General features: G+C 47.9%; 1 protein-coding gene across 1 annotated transcript; it reads left to right on the forward strand.

Moving 5' to 3' along the window:
- Positions 1–3,581: 3,581 nt before the first annotated feature.
- LHX3 (LIM homeobox 3) lies at positions 3,582–22,278 on the forward strand. Its single transcript, XM_061604497.1, has 7 exons — positions 3,582–3,871; positions 6,521–6,573; positions 13,464–13,635; positions 16,260–16,462; positions 18,256–18,407; positions 18,836–19,007; positions 21,295–22,278. The coding sequence occupies exons 1-7, from the start codon at positions 3,582–3,584 to the stop codon at positions 21,711–21,713; spliced, it is 1,461 nt and encodes a 486-aa protein (XP_061460481.1). The 3' UTR covers positions 21,714–22,278.
- The last annotated feature ends 465 nt before the right edge of the window (positions 22,279–22,743 follow it).

Here is a 22,743-nt window from a genome sequence, read left to right on the forward strand (position 1 = left end):
ACCCGCCCCTTCCTCCCAAGCAGACGTGATCATAGCAAGTATCGATGTGCAGAATGTTTAATTTCGTTTGGCGAAGGTTTAGTTTCTTGTCTCCTGTCTCTACGCAAATGTTTCCCGAGTCCATTAAAAGGATTTTAAAAATAGGAACCATCCACAGGGACCCTGCGAATAAATGCCCTTTCTGAAGGAGGCAGGTTCGGGTTCAGGCCCCGGCATCAGGGCTGGGCACCGATCCCGGCCGCCGAGCCGGATCCCTCACAGAGTCACTGCCTGGAGGAGTGGAAGTCCCGACGAGGCGGACCAGAGCGAGCGAGGGAGCGAGCCCCTTCCTCGGCGACTGGGAGGGGTCATTGGCTGAAGCCACGTAGACGCCCGAAAAAGTTCACGGGCTGAGAAAAATCAAGGGGGCAAGACGCGCGAATTCTTCGCGATTCCGCCTCAGTGAATATCGTGGCCGAACTCCTCCTCTCCACACCGGCGAAAGCGACTCCTTTCAGGGGGCTGTTTGAGCAGGGAAGCCCCTTCCTCCCTCCCTCCTGGGGAGTTTCCTCAGGGGCGGTTGATGCCTCGGCCTTGGGGAGGGGGCTTGCGGAAAGGGCGGCGGGCGGCGGGCAGGCTTGTGGAAGCACCGCCGCGGTCTGTCTGGACTGACTGAGGGCCCTTGGCCGCGCACTCGAGAGCCGCGGGCGGTGCGCAGGTGGCACCTTTCATCTGCGTCTTCCGAGCCCACTGAGGGCCCTTAAGGTTTGGATAGGGACGTTTTACAGAGCCGCCCGATCCTCTCCCAGGCCGTCGGTGGGTTTAGCCGTCTGGCCTCCGGAAGGAGTTGGCTGCCTTGCTTTCTGGGGGTGGGGAAAGCGACTCATCCTCCCCCAGAGGTCCAGAAACATCCCCCATCAGCAGGCCACCTTGAGACTAAAACCACCTCAAAGACTAACCATTTTACTGTGGGGCAAAAACTCCAGTCCAACCTGCGTGATTGTATTTTGTACATTTGTTTTTAAAAACTTTATTTTTATCCTTAGCTTGATAGTTGTATTATTTCAACTGTTTTTAAAGTCTGCTTTTATTGCTTTTTAAACGAACACCTATTTATTTATTTATTTATCTATCTATCTATCTACCCAACCACCCACCCACCCACCCACCCACCCAGGCCTTCCTCCCGAAGGAGACCATTATTTTGTAAACCACTTAGAGATACTTTTTAATAAGCGGGATATAAATCTTGCTAAATCATTAAATACAAAAATAAGGTACGGGACGCAGGCGAGCCCCTCTCCCCCTAACAGCCCTATTACTTGGAGCAAAGCATTCTAGGAGGGGGCGTCTGGCTGCCCCCCGGCAACTCTGCACTCCCCTCGCCCCCCCAATAGCCTTATCTCAAGGTTCAGCTCCGGTTAAAGCTGGGAGGGCCTGACGCTGACCGGGGGCTGAGCCATATTTCAGGTGCAAAGCCCTGACTGGCGGGGGGGGGGGGAATCCAGAGGTTGCTGTTGAAAGGGCGTCCAAGCCCGAGTTCGCTTGGGAGGCGGGGTGGGGGGCTGTCCCTGTTAGCTCCGCAAAGGGGAGAATCGGACGAAATTCCCCCTCCTCCAAGAACCGAGACAGCATCACGGCCTGGATGAGTCACAGTGCTCTGCGCCGGAATCGCTGGTTGATCCGAGGTTGGGGGTGGGGTCGAGGAAGGACGCTGTTGCGGGCGCGTTTGGAGAGTGGACCAGTCATTGATCACTCCAAGGCAACAGTCTGCGAGGGAGGGAGGGGGAGGCCTGGAAAAAGGCGACTGGGGCGCTCCAGAGCAACGGGGGGCGACAAAGAGCCTCCTCTGCGCCCCTCCCTGTTGTGGACCCCTCCCTTGAGAAATTGGGGGAAATGCTCAACGGGGGGGAGCTCATAGCAAAATCCACGGGCAGGGAGCAGGACAGGGCTTCTCTGGTGGAAGTGCAACAGATGACCGGCGGCAGTAAGAGCCCGCCCGCCACAATTCCACTGGAAAGTAATGCCCCTTAGAGTCAGCAGGATTTGCTTCCCAGTTACTGTGTCTGGGATCGGGCTGGGGAATGATATGTGATATAGGGGGCAGGGTAACAATTGCGCCCCCACCCAGGCCGCGCGCACACACATCCACAAAGAGATGCGCAGCCGCTCAGGATTCCAGCGCGGAAGAGTCAGAGCTCTGCGGCTGAGCGGAAGGGGCGGCAGCCGGAGTGATTTAATCAGACTGCGTTGATTAATCGCGTGCCTTTGGACTGGACTGCTTACTCAATTAGTTAATGGAGCAAACTAATTTGCATGTTCCTAAAATCTCTATATTGGCTTCTTTTAAGATCTGGAAGGGAGTTAACGGCGACGGACCCCTCGTCGTAAGACAACCTATATGTATATAAATGTTCAAAGTCGCCTCTTTTCCCTTCCCTCTTTACAAGCTTCGCCTCTGAAGCAAAATGGAGATGAGGGGGCACCCTAAGCGCTCAGCACAGTCTGTTGATTCCTATCGGCTCCTCGTGACTAATCAGCTCACACATCAAGTTGATTAATCTAGCGATCTGAGGTTCCGTTTAAATAGCAGGCAAGGCGAAGTCTTACAAATTGGGAACATCCAGGTTCCCAAGCTGATTAAACGAAAGTAGCAACATTTAAACTCCGTCTGTCCCCCCCTCTTTCTCTCTCTCTCTCTCACACACTCGCACACAACATCTAGAAATTAAGTTTAGAAATCGAGTTTATTTAACATCTGAAGCATTAAAATCCTGTTGTTCATCCGCAAAGTCTCCCCGAGAGAAAAAGAAGCCGCAGGAATCCCTTACAGTCTAAAGGACACACAGCACAAATGGGGGAAAGGGGGGTGGTGAGGGAGAAAGCCAGCAAAACAAAAAGCCACTTCTTGAAGTTAGAGCCCGCCGGGATGGTCCTGGTGAGATGCGGGAGCGGCAGAGCCAGAGCCGCGCCGATGGAGGAGCCTTGCTAGCCTTTTCGCCCTTTGCTGCAGCCTGATAGGAATATGGAGGACAATCTCCCACATAAGCTTAATTTTAAAGCGAGGAGCGGCTTGCTGTGGATGTTGCTCATGAAAACAACCGAATTTATACAAATTTACACAACAGTCTCCCACTGGCCCTTGGGGGGGGCGGAGGGAGGGAGCCTCCTTCGCTGCACGTCGCTCCGGGCTATGTTGGGGGGAAACGCGATTCACACGTACAGTCAAGTAATAATCCACCCAGGGCTGACTGGGTTGGCCAGCAGCGGGGATCCAGTTTTTTCTGCTTCTGTTTTGAACCTGTTCTTAAAACTGCTGTTTTTAGGTTGCAAACCGGCTTGGGGGTCTCCAGAAAACATTCTCCAGAATCCGTTCAAAGTTAAGGTGGTTTAAACGGCGGAAGATTTACTTACACGCTAAACTCTCCCTTGAAATCGCGCTGGGAGGAAAAAGTTGCACGACTTTGCACGGATCGGGGCCTTCGTATTAAGGACACGTCCAATGATCACGACGATCACTGTTCCTCTCAGCCGCTGCCCTGCCGTCGGGTCCGGAGGGAGAGCGCTGACTCTGCTCTGACGGTCGGGCGCTCAGGGGAACCATGGCGCGGTCACGTCTGCCCCAAAGATCAGTGGGGTTGATTCTCGAGCCAGCGGCGGGGGGCTGCGAAGCTAGCTCTCCTGCGTCCCCTTTCGTTCTGCGGAGCCGGGCCCCGGCTAGGCTCCTGCCCCCGTCCTGGCTGGTGGCGATCAGGCGAGATTCGGGCCTGGCCAACGAGCGCGGGGGCCGTCGCCCCAAGCAGCAACCGGGGAGGCAGAAGCGGCTGCATAGGGGCGAAAGAGAGCCTGGGGTGGGAGGCCCCAAGGACCGCGGGGGGGGTCTTATTCAGAAGTATTTTCACTTATGCAGCACCCCACCCCAAGCCCCGCTTGTTGGCTGTTTTCCCCTATTTGCGGCGGTATTTTCGGGCTGTGGATCTTAGACCCCCCTTGAATGGGCTGAGAGGGCCGTCTGTGCTGGTAAAAATGCTGAAACGGTCCTGAAGGGCGTTACCCCTCATCGGGTCTTTGCTTGGCTGCAGTTTATTTTTACTAAAGACACGGGATTTCCCCCTTGGTGGAGGAGAACCCGGGGACCGACAAGCGCCTTGCCCCAAAGGTCCACCAGGAGCCCCAAAGAGCAGGCCGGTCTGCTGTTGGTGGCGGCCATTTGGCCCTGTTGCATGCCCAAGGGAGAAAGCGAGCTAGTCCTCCAGGATGGCCAGGCTGTCCCTGGCCCCGCTCAAGTTATCTGTCTTCCTTCCCTGTCAACTGATACTCTTAGGGAAGCTGATCTCGCCTCTGGCTTTCGTTCCTGTTTACCCTCTTCTCTGCTGACCCCCGAAGGAGAGAGAGACGGCTTGGCTGTGTCTCTCTCCTCTAGCATGGGGGCAAGACCAAGCCTGCCCACTGCGCCTCCGACTTTGGTAGGTAGTTGGAAGTAGAGCCTTTCCTTTATTATAATAAAATAATAATAATAATAAATAAAAATAAATTAGATTTATATCCTGCCCTTCCTCCCAGTAGGAGTATGTATTTCTACTAATACAGTAGTCTTTTCTTATTTTGAAACAAGTCAGAGCAAGGTAACAGCCTGCTTCCTCCCAAGTAAACCACATACTCTCATGCTGCACAGAATGTTGAGGAAGCTACACTCAGGTAAACTCTGCTAAAACAGGAATACTCTTAACATCCGTTTGTAGCACTCCCCCAATCGTCCTCCCTTCCCAATGTCTGGGACCAAGATTTGAATGTGTGCATTCAAATTCAATTCATGAACCAGCAATTGGCCTCTGTCAATTTGGCTAATCTTTTTTGTTTTTTAATTGTTAAACTGTAAAGCTATGTAATAAGCGGTGACATCAAAGTGGGATTTGGGGGCAGAAGAGTCCAGGAGGGTCCCCAAACACAGCATGGCTGGCTGCTGTCCACACTTCCTGTCCACATTTCGAAGAAGGTGAAGTAAAACACATCACTCTCTCAAGACCTCCCCACCCTAAGATCAGTAAATCCAGAGTCTAAAGTTGCCAAACTGCATGATTGCAGCCACATTCACACCATACATTGATTCCACTATCATTCTATTTTAAACAGTTAGAGCTTCCCCAAAGGATTTTGGGAACTGTAGTTTGTGGCAGGTGCTGAGAGTTGTTGGGAGGCCCCAATCCCCTCATGGAACTACAGTTGCCAGAGTGGCTTCAGTCAATCCCTCTTCCCATAGAACTCTGGGAATTGGAGCTCTGTGAGGGGAATGGGGACCTTTTCGTAAACTGCTTAGAGGTCTTTACGTTCAGGTGGAATATAGATTTTGTTAAAATAAACTAAATAAAGCCAAAAGATGGGCCTTTTGTGTCACTGACCCCCTTTGTGGAATGCTCTTCCAGCCAAGATTCAGTACGGATTCCCACTTTGGACTTTCAAAAGTCTTTTGAAGACTTTTTTGTGCTGCCAGGCCTACGCAGCTGGTTTCTCGGGTAGGCAGCCATGTTAATGATTGTTTTTCTTTTAATGTTTTTCAAAAATGCTGCTAAGAAGGGCCCCTTTAACTGGCAAATTTCAAGGTAAGAATTAATAGACTAGGCCAGCCCTGTAGTGTGAAAACTAGAGGTTCAAAGCACTGGTCAAAATGGCCTCAATCTCCACAAGCACAGATGTTCTTGATTATTTCACAGCCTTTCCATGGCCACAGTCAGAGAACCTCTGTGCTAGCAAGGAGGGGCATGGCCGAGTGGTGCCCCCTCTTGTGGGTTCTGTCTCCAGAGAATTCCACTTGGTCCACCTATTGGGAGGTTCAATCAGACTCTCTCTCTCTCTCTCTCTGAGACCTTGTGGGGGACCCTCAGCCCAGGGACTGAATGCCAGGCCTTTCTGTCTGGCCCCGGGACTCTCCTGGGCCAGGAGGCTCACCAGCCCTGCTCAACACCCTCTGGCAAAGTGACCTTGAACTGTGGCATTTCTGTAGCTTGCCTGGGTGGAGAGCAGAGCGTGTGCGTTTGAGTGCAGGAAGTGGGTGAAACAGAAATCAGACAAATAGCCTTTCCCCTTGAGGGAGAGAGCTCTAACCCCTTGATCATTTCCCTGGTCCTTTTTCTACCCTTTCTAGCACTATGGGGGCTGGTCACACAAAAGCAGTCATCTAGTGTCAGATCCAGAAGTGCAGGGTCCCTTCCTGATAGTCCCTTCCTGATGCCACGCCCCTCCCTCACTTGCTTTCCATCAGCATCTGCACCCACCTCAATCCTTCCCATGGGTGCCTTCTCCCACAACAACAGACATCACTAGGAGCCAATCAGCATGAAAGGGGAGCATGTTAGCTACTTAGAAGAGTCTTCTCTGTGGCTTACTCACCTCTTCTCACTCCGATTGGCTCCAATCAGCAGGAAAGGACAAGGAAGCATGTTAGAAGATCCTTCTCAGTGGCTAACACACTCCCCTTTCATGCTGATTGACTGGCAGGATTCTGGAGACATAGAGACCCTGCTGGGAACCTGCTCCCAAAAAGTGAGGGGTCTAAGACCCCAGGACACCCTGAATGGCTGCACTCCTGCACAAAAGGTATTGTTTTGCTAACCTTATAAAATTCTTACAAACCATTGACTGGCTATGTTTTTAATATTTTCTAAGAAGGGGAGCCCTCAATCCCTTGATCCTTCAGATCACCCTTATGATTGGCTGGCCCTGGTGGTTGTCATGGTGTGAGGACATGCCCAGATTTTTCTGGATTGAACCCAATATTAATATAATGTTAGCACCTTTGGGTGTTCAAGGGGTGTTAGGATTTATTGGCATCACTATTGTTCATTCATTGGAAGTCAGTGCAGTGCAGAAGTTTGTTAGCATCTAGAGCCAAATGATGGTTTGACTCCCACCCAAAACATGGTAAGTAAGAAGCGGCTGGGATTAGGAATGACGGCGCTCTGTCTCCTGAGAGTTGTGTGTCCTCCCCCACTGCTGGCCTTCACACATCCTCTGATGACATTTTTATTTGCCCAGGTGTTTGCAGTTTTAACATGAGCAGTTGAATCCTCAGCAATGTTGTTTTTTAAGATGTGTTTAAAGCTGTTTTGTTTTAATATGTTTTAAAAGGTGTTTTGTTTTACTATGTTTTAAAGTGATTTTGTTTTTAAGATGTTTTACAGTGCTTTTAGTGCTTTTGTTTGCCGCCCTGGGCTCCTTCTGGGAGGCAGGGCCAGATATACATTTAATAAACAAATAAATAATAAAATTGAATGTGTGTATTAACTGATTATATTTACATATTAAATTGTGTATTGTATATATTTCTATTGGTGATTGACATGCTTTGTTTTGGGGTTAAAAGGGTAGCTAGAGAGGAGACCTGATTGCTAGGCTAATACCCATCCTTTGATCTCCTGCTGTCTCTCCCTTCCTGCTAGACTGATATGCAGAGGATGTTGACCACATCTCCTTCCTCCTTCCTTCTTCTTCGTTCTCTTGAGAGGGAGAGCAGACATCTTCTCTTTGTCTCTCCTCCCAGCATGAGGGCAAAGACTAGGCTTAGTGTTTGCATCTTCAACTTAGCTAGTTAGCTAGATGCAGAACTCTTTCCTATCAAGTATGTACTTCCAGAATAAAGTAGTTATTTCTTATTTTAAAGCATAAAGTCTCTGTCCAGCTAATTCCAGGAAAGGTGTAATCTTAAGGAAAGATTCAAACGCACAATGCTCACTCAGACTCTCAAATATCTAATTTTGCTACTCTGCAACATTGTGTTTACTGTAAATTGCCCTGAGCTCCTTTGGAGAAAGGGAGATTTATTAATGACGATGGTGACAATAATCTTCCCAGTGCAGCTTTGGACCAGTTCATTCGTGGATTGGGAGCTACATGTTGAGGAATTAAGAGTGTGATTTTATATAGGTCACCTCAGAAGTGAGCCCCAGTGAGTTCAGAGGGACTTACTCCCGGGGAGAGTCTATGCTTACACGGGAACAAGCCCCACTGGACATAGGTGGGATTTGCTTCCAGCCAAGCACACAGAGGATCGGGGTGCCGCCAGGGCTGACGTTGCCCCCCCAGCGCCCCAACGACCACCCAGAGTGATGGAGGCAATGGAAAACGGGTCACATCATCAGGCAAAGGGTCTGCCGGGGGGGGCACGGAGGCCGATGCTGGCCGTCGGAACAGCCCCCCTTTCCTTTTATCTTTAAAATAAGTAAATAAGTGTGTGAGTGAGTGAGTGAGTGAGTGAGAGAGAAGCTTTCCCTCTCTCTCGTTTCCTCCAGGGGAATGTGCGTCGTTTCGGGGCAGCAGAAGCAAACGCCGTTTTATTCCTGAAGCCAGGACTGAAGAGAGTCTGGAAGACGCCAGGCTGCACGTGCTCCGAGTCTTCCTTCCTTCCTTCCTTCCTTCCTTCCTTCCTTCCTTCCTTCCTTCCTTCCTTCCTTCCTTCCTTCCTTTTAAAATTAGGGATGGGAAAAGGTTTGTTGCCCAAATACATCGGGAATGTAGACGCAGTTGCGTGGGACGGGAGGAGAGAAATCGTGTGCGGTTGTTGGCGACGGAAGGGACGCGAGCGGCTGCTTAAAGCCTCCCCAACGCCGCCGCCCGAGTCCAGCTGCGCCCCCGCATAGGATCGACAGGGGCGTGCGAAGGGGCTGCGATCTCATTCCCCCTCACCCGCTGCTCGAGGGCCGTCGGGGCCGAGTCCATCCCAAGCAATATCGTCCCAGGGGCTGGACGCAGGATAGAATTGCCCAATGGGATGGAATTGCCCGAACCTGAGCTTGCGCGGCTGAGGCGAGGATGGGCGTGGGGCAGACTTCCTCCCCTGGCGGCCTCAGGTGTTCCCGACTGTAACTCCTGGGATTCCGGAGCCAGTGAAGGCAGGCCGGGGCTCCACTCGTTCGCTGTTGTGGGTTTCCTTGTTTGAATACGTTTAATGCGTGTCGGCGCTGGAGGAGGTTTATTGGAACCCATAAAAACGCCAAGATATGCGACCAAAATCACTCTGCCATCCTGGAACAATTCGAAAGATATCGAAAAGCAACAAATCCTAAGAATCCGTTTCGCATAAAATACTGGGAGATGGTCCGAAGAAGATACCGCCGGTTTCTCGAAAACTCACCGGCCCCGCTTCCTCGGAAGAGCCCGACGTCGGTCTTTTTCGCCGCGGGGCGAAGCCCTTCGGGACTGCTCCAGAGGGGGAAGGATAGTAAACAATAAATAGATCAATAAGTAATAAAAATATCCGTTGACTGCGCCTGGCGCTGGTGGTTCCTCTCTGTGACATTTTGATTTGTCCAAACGAAGGACAGTATTATTATCGCTGTAAAAATGTCATTCCTAAAATGAGCATATAGGGAGACAGTTACAAGAGTCCCCACGGGGCGTTTGGATCCTTAACTCCTCTGCAACCTTAGTGGGCGGGCTACAAAACGTAAGGCCCGAAGAGGCACCGGCCCAGGCAGGCAGGGACCGCTCCTTCCCCAGCGACTCCTGAAAGCGCAGGGCGGGAAAGGCTTTCAACGGAAGGCGCCCTAGGAGAAGACATTTCTGGGGCAGGGAGGAAAAGAAGCCTGGCGGGATTTTTTTGGTTTTTGCTTTTTCAGCAAACACGTGGGTACTTTCCTGGAAAAATGCTATCGCAGCCAGAAGCCCTTAAAAATGTGGGGTTTCCTCCCTTAAATAAGAAGAAAATCATACAACTGATGTAGTGAACAACAGAGGAATAGTTCAAATATTAAAAATAGTCCAACCATGCAGGACCATGTCACGACCGATGCAGAGATTCTCGGCCTCAAGAAGACTTTCACCAAACTACTGGTGTGCGTGGGAGGTTGGTTATTCCAATTCTGAATACCGGTCTGGAAGGAAACCAAGACAGGATTTCCTCTTCTCTGTCCCTACCTCCAATTTGGGGAATATTTAAAACCAATTTTCACCAACACTTGGGTGGTTTGAGCAGGAATCTTCAAGGTGTTCACTAACAACAACTTTAAAAAATGAAGGAAAAAACCCCACGGGGAATCTCTTTGTTCCTGACAAAATCCTTTCAATTGAAAACAGTTCCCTCTGGAGAAAGGAAGAAACATTAATAATAAATTTGGAAATCAAACATTTCCAACGCGGCAGAGTGGCAGAGGAACACGAAAAGGGCGAGTGATTTAAAATTGGGCATTGTATTGAAGAGATGGAAGGGGGTTAAGATGTAGGCATAGGAAGGGAGCAGAGAGGCATCCCTGTGTTGTGTGGATGTCGTTTATTGCATAGACGATTCTGGGTGGTATTCAACTAAGTCCTACTCAGAGTAGGCCCACTGAAATTAATGAACCTAAGTTAGTTATGTCCATTAACTTCAATGAATCTACTCTGAGTACGCCTAGCACTGAATCCAACCCTCTGTTTCCATGGGTTTGGATTAAGGGTGCATATTGAAGGTTGGTTAAAGGTGCATATTGGTCCTTTAACCAACCTTCATGATGATTTAAGGCTGAGAGAGAGAGACTTACTTCTGGGAAGACATGCATAGGATTGTACGGTAAAGTCTAGATTTCCCCCATCTACTCAGTGAATACTCAAATCTCCTATAAGTACAGAATCAACAGATACGATTAGGATTTCACTGTATTTTAATTAATCTGGAGGAATTAGTTGGCACACAGTGCACTCCCAAAGGCGTGTGCATGACAATGTTGCCAGCAACCAGTATTTATTTGTTTATTATGCTTTTGTCCCAGGCTTCCTTGGAAACCTCAGATATGCAGAGCCCAGCGGTCTCCTGCTTAGGAGTAGGTTGTTGGAAAGAAGCACCTGAGTGAGCTTTGTGTGTGTTTGAATCCTTGCTAAGCAGCAGACCTTTCCTGAAATTAGTCGCACTGAGACGAGGCTTCAAAGTAAGAAACTAGTTTATTCAGGAATTACATACTTGGCATAGTGGTTAAAGTGCTGGGATGCGACCTGGGAGACCAGGGTTCGAATCCGCACACAGCCCTGAAGCTCACTGGGTGACCTTGGGCCAGTCATTGCCTCTCAGCCTCAGAGGAAGGCAATGCTAAACCACCTCTGAATACTGCTCACCATGAAAACCCTGTTCATAGGGCCGCCATGAGTCGGGATCGACTTCAAGGCAGTATATCATATATCACATACTTGGATAGGGAAGAGTTCAGCATCTCTCTGTTCAGCTAAGTTGGAGACGCAAACATGGAGCCTGTTGTGTTTGCTCTCATGCTGGGCGGAGAGAGAGAGAGACAAAGGAAAGATAGAAGGTGGAAGATGTGCTCAGCATCAGAAGAATATTAGTTTACACAGGAAGAAAGAGTTAGTGAGAGATCAAAGGATAGGTGCACCCAGGAGGTCTGCTCTCTATCTACCTCACCAGTGGGAGTTGAACCATATATTTCCAACATAGGTCAGGTACAGGCATGGCTAGCTTCAAGGATGGTATAGCATCTCATGCGCCAGACCTATCACTGCCCCCATGAAGGCATGGTTTTCTTGGAGGTCATGGTTAATAGATGCTTTTAAAAGATTAATAGTTACTACTCTCATTTATGTGCTAGTCTATCCCTTTTGGAAAGCACTATATTCTTGTGGCAATGAGTTCCACAGTTGTAAGAATAAATGACATATTCTCCTTGTCTGCCTTTCAAGGTTTTGGGCTGTCCCTTTTCCCTCCATGCTGGTGGCCCAATTCCCACAACAGAGGAGGATTTATACATGCTGACCAACTTTTTTTTCCTGAGGCATGAAGCTCCAATGGTTTAGCTCTTCATAAGGGAGCCAAACTCTCACCCTTCATGCCACTGTCCTGGCAGGAGTCTCTGCTCCATAGTTGGGGGCCATCCATTGTTCACTGACAAGCCTCAGTTGTAAGAGGTCCAAGTATGATATGCATTGAGGTCAGCAGTTAGGAGGGAAAGAGCCGGGCAGGCATGGTGGGGTTTTCCTCCCTGACCTTTCACGTGTTTATGAGATGGAGTCTGCACAGCAGGGGTGGGCTGGGGGGAGATTGGGATCTACTGGGAGATCTCTGGCTGACCTGAAGCATATCAGCAAGGCTTTTTGATGTCCAATAGTTAAACAAGGGCCATTGCAAGATTACCTTTTCCTGGCTAAATTTAGTTGCTGCAGTGAAGAAACTTCCCTGGGGGAGGGGGTGGGATAACCAGAAGTGGAGTTTTGTGTGTGGAAGGAGGAGTTCCTTTCAGTTCTGTTACACACAACAAATTCCTGGCTCTGAATTCTTTAATTCTAAGTATGTGCCTTTTACACCTGGCTTCGATTGGAGGATCTTAAGTGGATCTTGGGGTGGGGGGAACCAAAGTAGATCCCACAAAGTTGAAGTTTGTCCACTCCGCTGTGTGACATTTATTTTATTTATAAGATTTCTAATCTGCCCTTTCCCATAAGGTCTGAGGGTGGGTTACCGCAATGTAATATACAATTATAAAAATGGAGAAAACCATCACAATTATAAACCAGTAAAACTGTTCCAAATGGAACAGAACAGTATAAATTCAACAAAGGAGGAGGGTTCCACAAAACAAAATACTTTTCACTGTCAAAGGCCAGAGTAAAGAGTGTTATTTAAACAGTGTTTCAATAGTGTTATTTAACTTAATAATGTAAGAAAACGTGGTGCTGATGAAACCTGTTTGGGAGTTGTGTGCTCTCTGACACATCAGTTTGATGTATAGAAACTGGATGTGGCTCCTCTCAGTATCTAGATATGCCTAAAAATACTCTCTCAGTTATTTTTTGAAATATTCCAGAGCTTGTGTGAGCCCTGAATCAGACTAAGCCACATAGAGGCATATGTCCTGGTGCCTTACAGAGTACAAGAGGGCAGGTCCTTGCCCCACGGGGATGGCCATCTAAAATCTGATGGGGAGAGGGAGAAACAAGAGAGCGGAGTGGAGGGGGGAGTGGAGTTTAGAATAAATAGAAAATAATATTTAATTGTTTCGGTTAGATGTGCTTAGGTTTGGTTACAGGCTCAGTTGCAGTAATCCCCATCACAAGAATGGACATTCAAATGCATCCATTCTTTGCTGGTGGAGCAATTTGTCTAGTTAATTCCAAGGACAGGTGAGGCTCTGGCATGCAACCCCCCACCCCACCCCCAGCATTGCTGGGGGTTTATAGTAATAATTGTTATTTGGGATTTTGCATGTAGTTGTACACTTAGTGCAATACAGATGCTGGGTGGATATTTTGGGGGTTTCTTTATTGGTGGTAGAGATTGTGAGACCCTCCTAGGGCGTCCCTTCATCTTTGCTGCAAGAGGTCCTGGGAACAGAGGAGTTGAAGCAAAGGGTTCCTGGCAAAGGTGCTTCTGGAGGAAGGATTTGAGGGAAAGGGGAGAGGCGGCCTCTCTCCGGCAGTTCCAGGCCGAAGGAGCAACAAGGGAGGGCAGGGAGAGTCTTTCCTTGAAAGCAAGCCAACACTGGCGGATGAGTGTCATGTCTTTATGCCCTCAGAAGTCCCCCTCTGTGCAGGCTGCAACCAGCACATCGCGGACCGCTTCATCCTGAAGGTGCTAGACCGGCATTGGCACAGCAAGTGCCTGAAATGCAACGACTGCCAAGTCCAGCTGGCGGAGAAATGCTTCAGCCGTGGGGAAAGCGTTTTCTGCAAGGAGGACTTCTTTAAGTGAGTGAGCAAAGACCGTTGTGGGGTGGAGAAGGGGGGCTCAGCTCACAGGGGACCCACCACTTGGAAGGAGTCACCTTCCTCTTCAACGTAAGGCCAAATGTGCTGAGCGCACAACCTTTAACCTTCCCCTTTGGGTGAGGCACACCCTGTGTCTCGTGGGCTGCCCGATCAGAAGAAGGAGGCTCTTATGTGGAGGCTTTGCATTGGCGTCACTGCTAGGGCAGCCCAGCCCAGGGTCAGAGGAGGCTGCCTTCCTCTGGGTCAGACCCTGGGTCCATCTAGCTCAGTGTTGCTGACACTGACCGGCAGTGGGGTTTCAAGCAGGGGAATTCCCAGTCCCCTGGAGGCTGTGACTTTCGTGAAAGGACTCTGTGCTTCTGAATTTGCCACCAGGCTCCTGCTGGGTGTACAGAGCGCCTCCCTGTTGGGAGGTTATGGGGGAGGTTGGGCAGGGCTGTGAGCATCTAAGCAGAGGAAGCAAAGCCAGGTCAGGGCCCAACACTCCCCTTTGCCCCACACAAACCCCAAAAGACTGGAGGGGAGAATCACCAAGATTCGGGTGTTTCTGCTGTACAGGGTGTCCATGCACACCATACATGTAAGGCACATTTGAAGCAGCTGGATTCCCCCAAAGAATCCTGGGGACCAATAGCTCTGTAACTATAGTTCCCAAGGATCTTTGGGGGAAATCATATGCTCTAAATGTTTGGTGTGGACAAGACCACAGTCTCAATGGGGAAATTATGAGAAGCTGCAAGTGACTGGCTCTCAGGGTCACAGTCCTCCTCAGGCCAAGAAAGTCTTTCCCATGCACAGCTGTCTGGCTCTGATTTAACCAGAGAAATCCAGCACTGAGCTATGGTGCATCCCGTGAGGGTTCGTCCCTGACTAAGGACATCAAAAGAGCCCTTAGATGGATCAGTCCAAAGGGGGCCCGTCCAGTCCAGCCTCCTGTGCTCACACTGGCCAACCAGATGCCCATGATGGGAAGAAGCCCACAAGCAGGCAATCTCTTTGCCATTTGCCATTCCCAGCACCTGGCATGTAGAGACGGACTGCCTGTGGCAGAGAAGGAGGAGCATAGCCATTGTGGCCAGTAGCCACTGCTAGCCTTATCCTCCTCCGCCAGTTTGTCTAATCTTTTAAAGGCATCCCAGTCAGTGGCATCGCTGCCTCTCATAGAATGCTTTCTTCTTTCACAAATAACTATGGGGATTAGACAAACTCAACGAGGGCCAATCCTCATGAGGCACTTTGCTGGAGCCAAGCCTGCTTGGGACTGGTCAATGCCTTGATGAGGGATAGCCTAGGAGCCAACTCCACCCCGAACACTGCTTTCAGTTCCATGATGGAAGAGAGGTGGAATATAAATGTACTAATCAGATAATAAACAAATAAATACCAGCATCTCCTAGCCTCGATGGCTAAGAGCTCCTTCCAAGGTCAGAGGCAGAATCACAAGTGATGAGAGTTGCTGTTGTTGCGCTCAGGTCCTGCCCTTGGCCTTCCTGTTGGGGCAGCTGGTTGACCACTGTGAGAACAGGATGCTGGACTTGATGGGACCCCTTTGGCTGGATCCAGCAGCAAGGCTCTTCTCTGGTTCTTAGTGTTCTGAGCATGTACAGAGTTTCCTCCTGAATGCTGAATAAAGGCTGCCAGCAATTCTCCTCTCTCTCTCCTCGCACTTGTGTTATGGAACATTCAAAGTAACTCGGAGGTCTGAGCTGCGTGTGCCAGTGTGTGTATTTACCTAAGTAGCAGGTTTTTACCCTGCATTTAGATCACTGAGACTTCAGACTTAGTAAAATAAGAAAAGCTACTTTATCTATAGAAATACATAGTAGATAGGAAAGGCATACCTAGTTCTAAGTTGGAGGCGCAATGCCCAGAGGTGGGTCTTGCCCTCATGGCTCAGGAGAGAGAGCAAAGACAGAGATGTCTCCTCTCTCCTTGGAAGAAGACAAAGGAAGGAGGGGCGGGTCAGCTTCCCTGAGCAGCATATCAGTTTACAAGGGAAGTTAGGTAGAGAAGAGCACAGGTAAAGGGAGGACCCTCACTCTATCTTTCTGGAATACACAAAACAGAACCCAAACAGGAGTTGCTCTTGCTCCACTTCCAACAACTTGCACTTGCGTTAAAAGATGAAAGGGCATGACTTCACTGTCTGCACATTCCTTGACAAGATGTAACATCCTACTATATTCAACAGACTGTCACTAGAAGCTAAAATGATGAAACTGAGATTTTGATACTTTGGACATATCATGAGAAGGCCTGATTCACTAGAAAAGACAAGAATGCTGGGAAAAACAGAAGGGAGTAGAAAAAGAGGAAGGCCAAACAAGAGATGGATTGATTCCATAAAGGAAGCCACAGACCTGAACTTACAAGATCTGAACAGGGTGGTTCATGACAGATGCTCTTGGAGGTCGCTGATTCATGGGGTCGCCATAAGTCGTAGTTGACTTGAAGGCACATAACAGCAACAACCTGCACAAAAACCACAGAGTATTTTTAAAGCCTTTGTTGCAATACCCACTCTATAGCATATAAATAAAATAAAATAGCAGCAGGTGCCGTCCATTTTAATAAAGGGTCATCTTTTTTTAACCCTTAAACAGGAGGTTTGGGACCAAATGTGCAGCTTGCCAGCAAGGGATTCCTCCCACCCAGGTGGTGCGGAGAGCCCAGGACTTTGTCTACCACCTCCACTGCTTCTCCTGCATCGTCTGCAAGCGACAGCTGGCCACGGGGGATGAGTTCTACCTCATGGAAGACAGCAGGCTGGTCTGCAAAGCAGACTACGAGACAGCCAAGCAGAGAGGTGGGTCATCCTCAGTAAGCTGTGCCACAGAGGGTGTGGAGGAAGCGAGCTGTTCCGTAAGAGCTGGTTCAGTTGGCTATTTATTTTATTTCCAATATCAGCAGATTGCTTTCACCACAGACGGTCACAGAGTGGTTTGGGAGCGAGAGCTGCCTCCCCTACCAGGGTGTGGCTTAGCAAACTCATTTATGTCATCTGGAGCCATCTGCTTTGCAAGAGGCTCTCTCTATGTACACAGGGCAAGTGACTTCTTTTCTGGGGGTGGGAACATATCAGCAGTGGGCAGAGGCAGAGCCAATGATGGTCGGCGACAGAGAGGAAAGTGTTCTGGATTAACACATTTGAAATGACAACCACTAGATTCAGTTTTCACGATGGCCTCAGGTTAACTTCCCAATCCTATGCACCAAACTTTGTTAGCATTGTAAAAGGTGGGAAATTTTGTTCTGGCAAATTGGAGACAAGAAGAAAAAATGTCATAAAAGTTAGTTATATGTTATTTAAAATAATAAAAATCTTATGAATCATTTTCCACATGAGTCTCAAAGCAATATACTTATATATCATTTCATGCTTCTATAGGTGCCCTGAAGCGATCTACAATAATGGAATATAATATGAAGGAAATTAAAAATAAAAATAACAAAACCAATACAAATAGAAAACACTAAAAGTGTTGTACAATTCATAAAAGCATGAATGTACATGATTTAATCATTAATGGCCATTGACAGGCTGGTGTTTAATGCAATGTCTGTCTCCCATTAATACTGACAACAGCATTGTAGTCAATGATCTAGCTGTGCCTCCCAACCGAAGAGTGCCTGGATCAGGTATACACAACTGTCTGTCTGAAAGATCCTTGTGCCGGGACTCTGAAGATCTTGTTCTCTCCCCCCCACCCCAGATGCTTGGAGCTGCCTCCCACAACATCTGCATGATGTCATCTCTTTCCTTCCTTCAAAACTGTCCTCAAAACACACCTTTTCTATGAAAACCTCCATTGCCCAGAAAGGGTATTAACAAATGGAACCTGTTTAGTCTTGCCGCTGCCTAATGATAAATGGCTTGTGGTGACACGGAGGCGGACTGTTTCACTGGTGGCACTGGTGTTACAGAATGCACCCTTTGCTGAAATATGAGAGGCCCCAGTCTGCATTGATATTCCTCTTGGCTTTTGAAGATGAACCTGTTTGCACAGGCATTCCCGTGATCTCTTGACTTGAGTCCCCTATTACTGTGCAGGTTTAATGGGATTGTTTATGCTTGTTTAAACTATGGATGCTTATATTTTAATGTTTGTGTTATTGACTTTTATACTTGTAAACCACTTAGAAGCCTATTTTGGCATTAAGCAGAAAATAAATAAATAAAGTAGTGGTATTCTGTGGCAGCCAGCCATGAGGCTTCCCACATGGAGATGAGGAGCAACATGGAAAAAGCCAGCTGCTAAATAATGAGTTTAAGATGATTTTGGAGGGAAGAGAACACCCCAGAAATGATTCAACAGTAGTGTTTAGCTGAGAGCATGCTATCTAAGATTGTCAAAATACCCCTTGCATTGAGATGCTGTCATACTTATTTTTAAGTGTTTATTTCATTGGTTCAAAAAGCCAAACACATTTGACTGGCTGGGGCTGCATTAGAGGCATGGAATCATAGAATCACAGAATAGTAGAGTTGGAAGGGGCCTACAAGGCCGTCGAGTCCAACCCCCTGCTCAATGTAGGAATCCAAATCAAAGCTTTGGAGCTTTGGGGCTTTCATGTTTTGCCTCTTGGGAATGTTTGCAGAGGCCGAGTCCACAGCAAAGAGACCCCGCACGACAATCACAGCCAAACAACTAGAAACCTTGAAAAACGCCTACAACAATTCTCCCAAGCCAGCCCGTCACGTGAGGGAGCAGCTGTCTTCTGAGACAGGCCTGGATATGAGGGTTGTCCAGGTGAGTGATACCTGGGGTGTGTGGGGGAAGAGGAGATAATGCGCTGGGCTGGGAGGATGATCGCTGGGCTCAGAGTGGAATCAAACGGCCATTTTCAAGATCACAAGGTTTTGGCCTGAGGTCACCTTTAGCTGTGGGTTCATACTGAATCACACCAATTTTATATGTATAGTGCCAATAAATTATGTAATTGACTTTACTCTGCCCTTCCTCCCAAAGGAGACCAAAGAAAAAGAAGAGTGTGTGTGTGTGTGTGTGTGTGTGTGTGTGAGAGAGAGAGAGAGAGAGAGAGAGAGAGAGAGAGAGAGAATTTCTCTGGGAGAATGCCCATGTTGCTTCAAGAGGTAAATCGTAGCCTCTTGCAATTCCTTAATGTGGTTGCTTTCTCAGTAGCATTTAAATGTTGCCTCCTTCCCCCCCCCCCCCAGGTTTGGTTCCAGAATCGAAGGGCGAAAGAAAAACGCCTGAAGAAAGATGCTGGGAGACAACGGTGGGGGCAATACTTCCGGAATATGAAGCGGTCAAGGGGGAGCTCCAAGTCAGACAAAGACAGCATCCAGGAAGAAGGGCCGGAGAGCGATGCTGAGGTCTCCTTCACAGGTACAGGAAGAACCACAGGCGGTAAATGGAACTGCAGTGTGAATTGAGAGACTGCTCGCTCTTGCAGCTGGCCAATCTGGGTGGTATTCAGCTAACTTTTATTCAGAGAAGACCCACTGAAATTAATGGCCATGACTCCATATGTGTGTGTGAGAGGGAGGGGGGAGATAAGACTCTGCTAAGACGATCCATGTACATATCATTAAAAGAAGCACACTCTTTACTTTAGAACTATTGTTTTCGTGAATATTTAATACATTGAAATGAAAATGAAATGGACTGCCTTCAAGTCGATCCTAACTTATGGTGACTCTATGAATAGGGTTTTCATGGTAAGTGGTATTCAGAGGGGGCTTACCATTGCCTTCCTCTGAGGTTGAGAGGCAGTGACTGGCCCAAGGTCACCCAGTGAGCTTCATGGCTGTGTGGAGATTCAAATCCTGGTCTCCCAGGTCATAGACCAGCACTTTAACCACTACACCACACTGGCTCTCTATTTAATAGATGAATCACATTAAAACACATGATTAACTAGTTGAAATACTATATGTACTCAGTGAACTCAATGGGAATTACTTCTGAGTAGATACATAAAGTTAAGGCTACAACCATATACAAAGGTGTCTGGGAAAGAGTCTCAGTGAACCTAATGGAGCTTACATTTGAGTAGACATGCTTAGGATTGCACAGTAAGATTTCTTTAATGGAGTGACATAAACACAAATTATTTGAAACTTATGTCTCAAATTTTGATCCCTGGGCCATTCAGCAACAGAGATCAGCTCACTTACTCTGTGGTTTCATTCTGTGGGACCAACATGGCCACTGATGCTTTGATCTTGGGGGAGGGAATTGTTAGGAGTTAAAATGGAAAGAACACAGTAACATTTAAAATGCAGAGTGTTATATGAAAAAATAACTAGCTTGAGCATGAAGGTCCATGCTCCACAGGAAAGTGTAACTTTGTAAAGATTTCAGCCACTCCTGAAAGTCACTCCTGTGTCTAAAACATTAATGTGGAGATGCTGTACTCACCAGAAAGGAGCTCAGGGCTTGTGAACTGATGCTGATTACCCTCCCCAAATTGTCAGTTGCAGGAATGCAACTGAAGGTAAAGTTGACCAGATGGCGCTGGTCCTGGTCCTGAGGGCACCAAGTATTGAAGGTACTTGCAGGTCAGTACCATGGACAACACTCAGTTGGAGGCATTTATTTATACAGAGTGGATCAGTTACGTCCTTCCGCTTCCCTTTTGGGAAGACTAGGTAATCTGTTCAAAACATCTCAGTTTCTGTTGAATCTGTTGCATAGCAATATTAAGTAGAATAGTAACTCCTGTTAGGAGGAGTTCTGCCAAAGATGCTTCAGCAACAGCAACCTAGTATTTGGGTTAGGATTCATAGTTGGTCAAAATCATGTTATGTCATGTTACATTATATTGAGTCATTGGTCCATCTAGCTCAGTATTGTCTACACTGACTGGCAGCAGCTATCCAGGATTTCAGGCAGAGGACATTCCAACTCCTACAAGGAGATGCCAGGGTTTGAACCTGGGACCTTCTGCATGCAAAGCAGATGCTCTGCAATTGATCCTTTGGTAGAGAAATAATGGGGGCACAGAAAATGCAAAAACTGGTGTTATGATCTTGCTGATTTTAGAGCATTGCCATCATTTGGTCCAGAAGTCCCATCGGCCTCAGTCAGCCAGTCAGCTGTGCTGGCTGGGGCTAATGGGAGCTGCAGTCAAAAACATCTGGAGGGTGCCTGGTTGGCAAAAGGTGATATATATGATGGTTTGCAGAGCCAAATAAGCAAGAAAGAGGATGTGTTTCCAAGGAGTGAGGAGAAGACAGAGGAACAAGAGTGAAAGAAGAGGCTATGAATAGACACTGGATAAGCACAGGAGAGACAAGGGACCAGGAGGAAAGGCATGATGATGTCTTGCTTTTAATGATCATTTTACATTTTTAAAAAATTGTTTGTGTATTTTTGTCATGTTTTATATACAAGCAGAATTGGACACTGCTTGGAGAATTTGAGCAAGTGATTTATAAATTTTCTGAATTTAATTACATTCAATTAAAAAGGGATTAAGCCAAACACTTCATGGGAAATGTCGATTTTTGAGGGCTATGAAGAGGGGCGGCTGGCATCATGTAGGTATTCTGGGAGGAGGAGCACAGAATCTAGTAGCTTAAAAACAGTTCCACTGGCATGTCAGGAAGGGAGTGATGAAATCTCATATCTCACTCTCTCAATAAAACTGCCTCTTTGTTCCCCATTTCAGATGAACCTTCAATATCTGAGATAAGCCACTCCAATGGGATTTACAACAACCTTGGCGAAAACTCTCCTGCTTTAGGGAGGCAGGCTGGGAGCAACAGCAACTTCTCCTTGGAGCACAGTAGCATCTCAGCTCAGGACCAGTACCACGACCTCCGATCCAACAGTCCCTATGGGATACCCCAGTCACCAGCCTCCTTGCAAGCTTTGCCTGGTCACCAGCCCTTAATGTCCAGCTTGGTTTACCCTGACAGTGGCCTGGGTATCATGAGCCAAAGTGGACAGACTGTGCCTCAGCCCATGAGGGTGCTAGCAGGGAATGGACCCAGTTCAGACCTCTCCACAGGGAGCAGCGGAGGCTACCCGGACTTCCCGGCCAGCCCTGCCTCGTGGCTCGACGAAGTGGATCACGCCCCGTTTTGATACAGAATTTACTGAGCTCATCCTGGGAAGAGCCCTTTAAACTTTGGAGATTAAAAATAGAAGGACAATGTTATTCTAATAGGGTCGGGTGGAATTAGCCATCAAAGACAACTGAAGAATTCATTGTGCAACATCCTTCCCCCCCCCCTCGCCCCCAAGGACTATCCTATGATCAGGTTAATGGAGGAAACGGGCCATGAGATCTTTTCAACCTGATGAAAGTCCCACTGTTCCAGCTTCTGTACAGAATGTTGCTGAACGCCTAATAGACCTTCTCCTTTCCAGGGTTGATGACGTGTATTTGTGTAGGGGGAAGCGGGTGTTAATTTTGATTTTAATCTGTTTTTCATACATCTTTCATCAGAAGGATTGACCTCTGTGCTCCAAGCCCATCAGAAGTTCTTAAAAGTGTCAAGATTGTCATCTATGGGTGAAAAGAAAGGCAAAAGGAAAGAAAAGGCAGATCCTTTCAAGAGGTGATTATATTGAGGAAAAGCCTTTCTGATAGCCAGGTAGGCAACCAGGACTCTTTCCCCCTTTTCTTAAAAGAAAGAAACAGAGTGAAAAAAGGGGTGTATGCGGTTCTTTCTTTTCTTTTTATAAAAAAACCTGCGTTCCTACATCAAGATTTTGAAAAGCCAATTATTCAACTTTTTTTAAAAAAATCTTTGTACAAGGTGTTCACTGTTGTAGGCTGCTAGCTATATTATTTCTGTCACACTGTGAATAAGATATGTTAATTACACAATCGGTTCTCATTTTAACTGGCTCTTAGAGGTCAGTAGTTTGTGTGTCTTTAATCTCCTGATGTGGGAATTGGTCGGCATTCCCCCCCCTGAGTGATTCCTCTGTGATCAGTAAGGGAGGCTGGGGAGGTGGCTAGAAACAGGGTCAGGCCTGGCCTTCTCCAGCACAGTTTCCTGATTGGACAGAAGGTGGAAGGAAACACCCACCCACACCCACGCACCCTCTTCCCTTCCCTCCACTCCATACAATGTTGGCAGCTGGGTGGGAGGGCCTGCGGGCCCCT

Source organism: Rhineura floridana, chromosome 20 (assembly GCF_030035675.1).
Source record: "Rhineura floridana isolate rRhiFlo1 chromosome 20, rRhiFlo1.hap2, whole genome shotgun sequence".
In the NCBI taxonomy this organism is placed as follows: domain Eukaryota; kingdom Metazoa; phylum Chordata; class Lepidosauria; order Squamata; family Rhineuridae; genus Rhineura; species Rhineura floridana.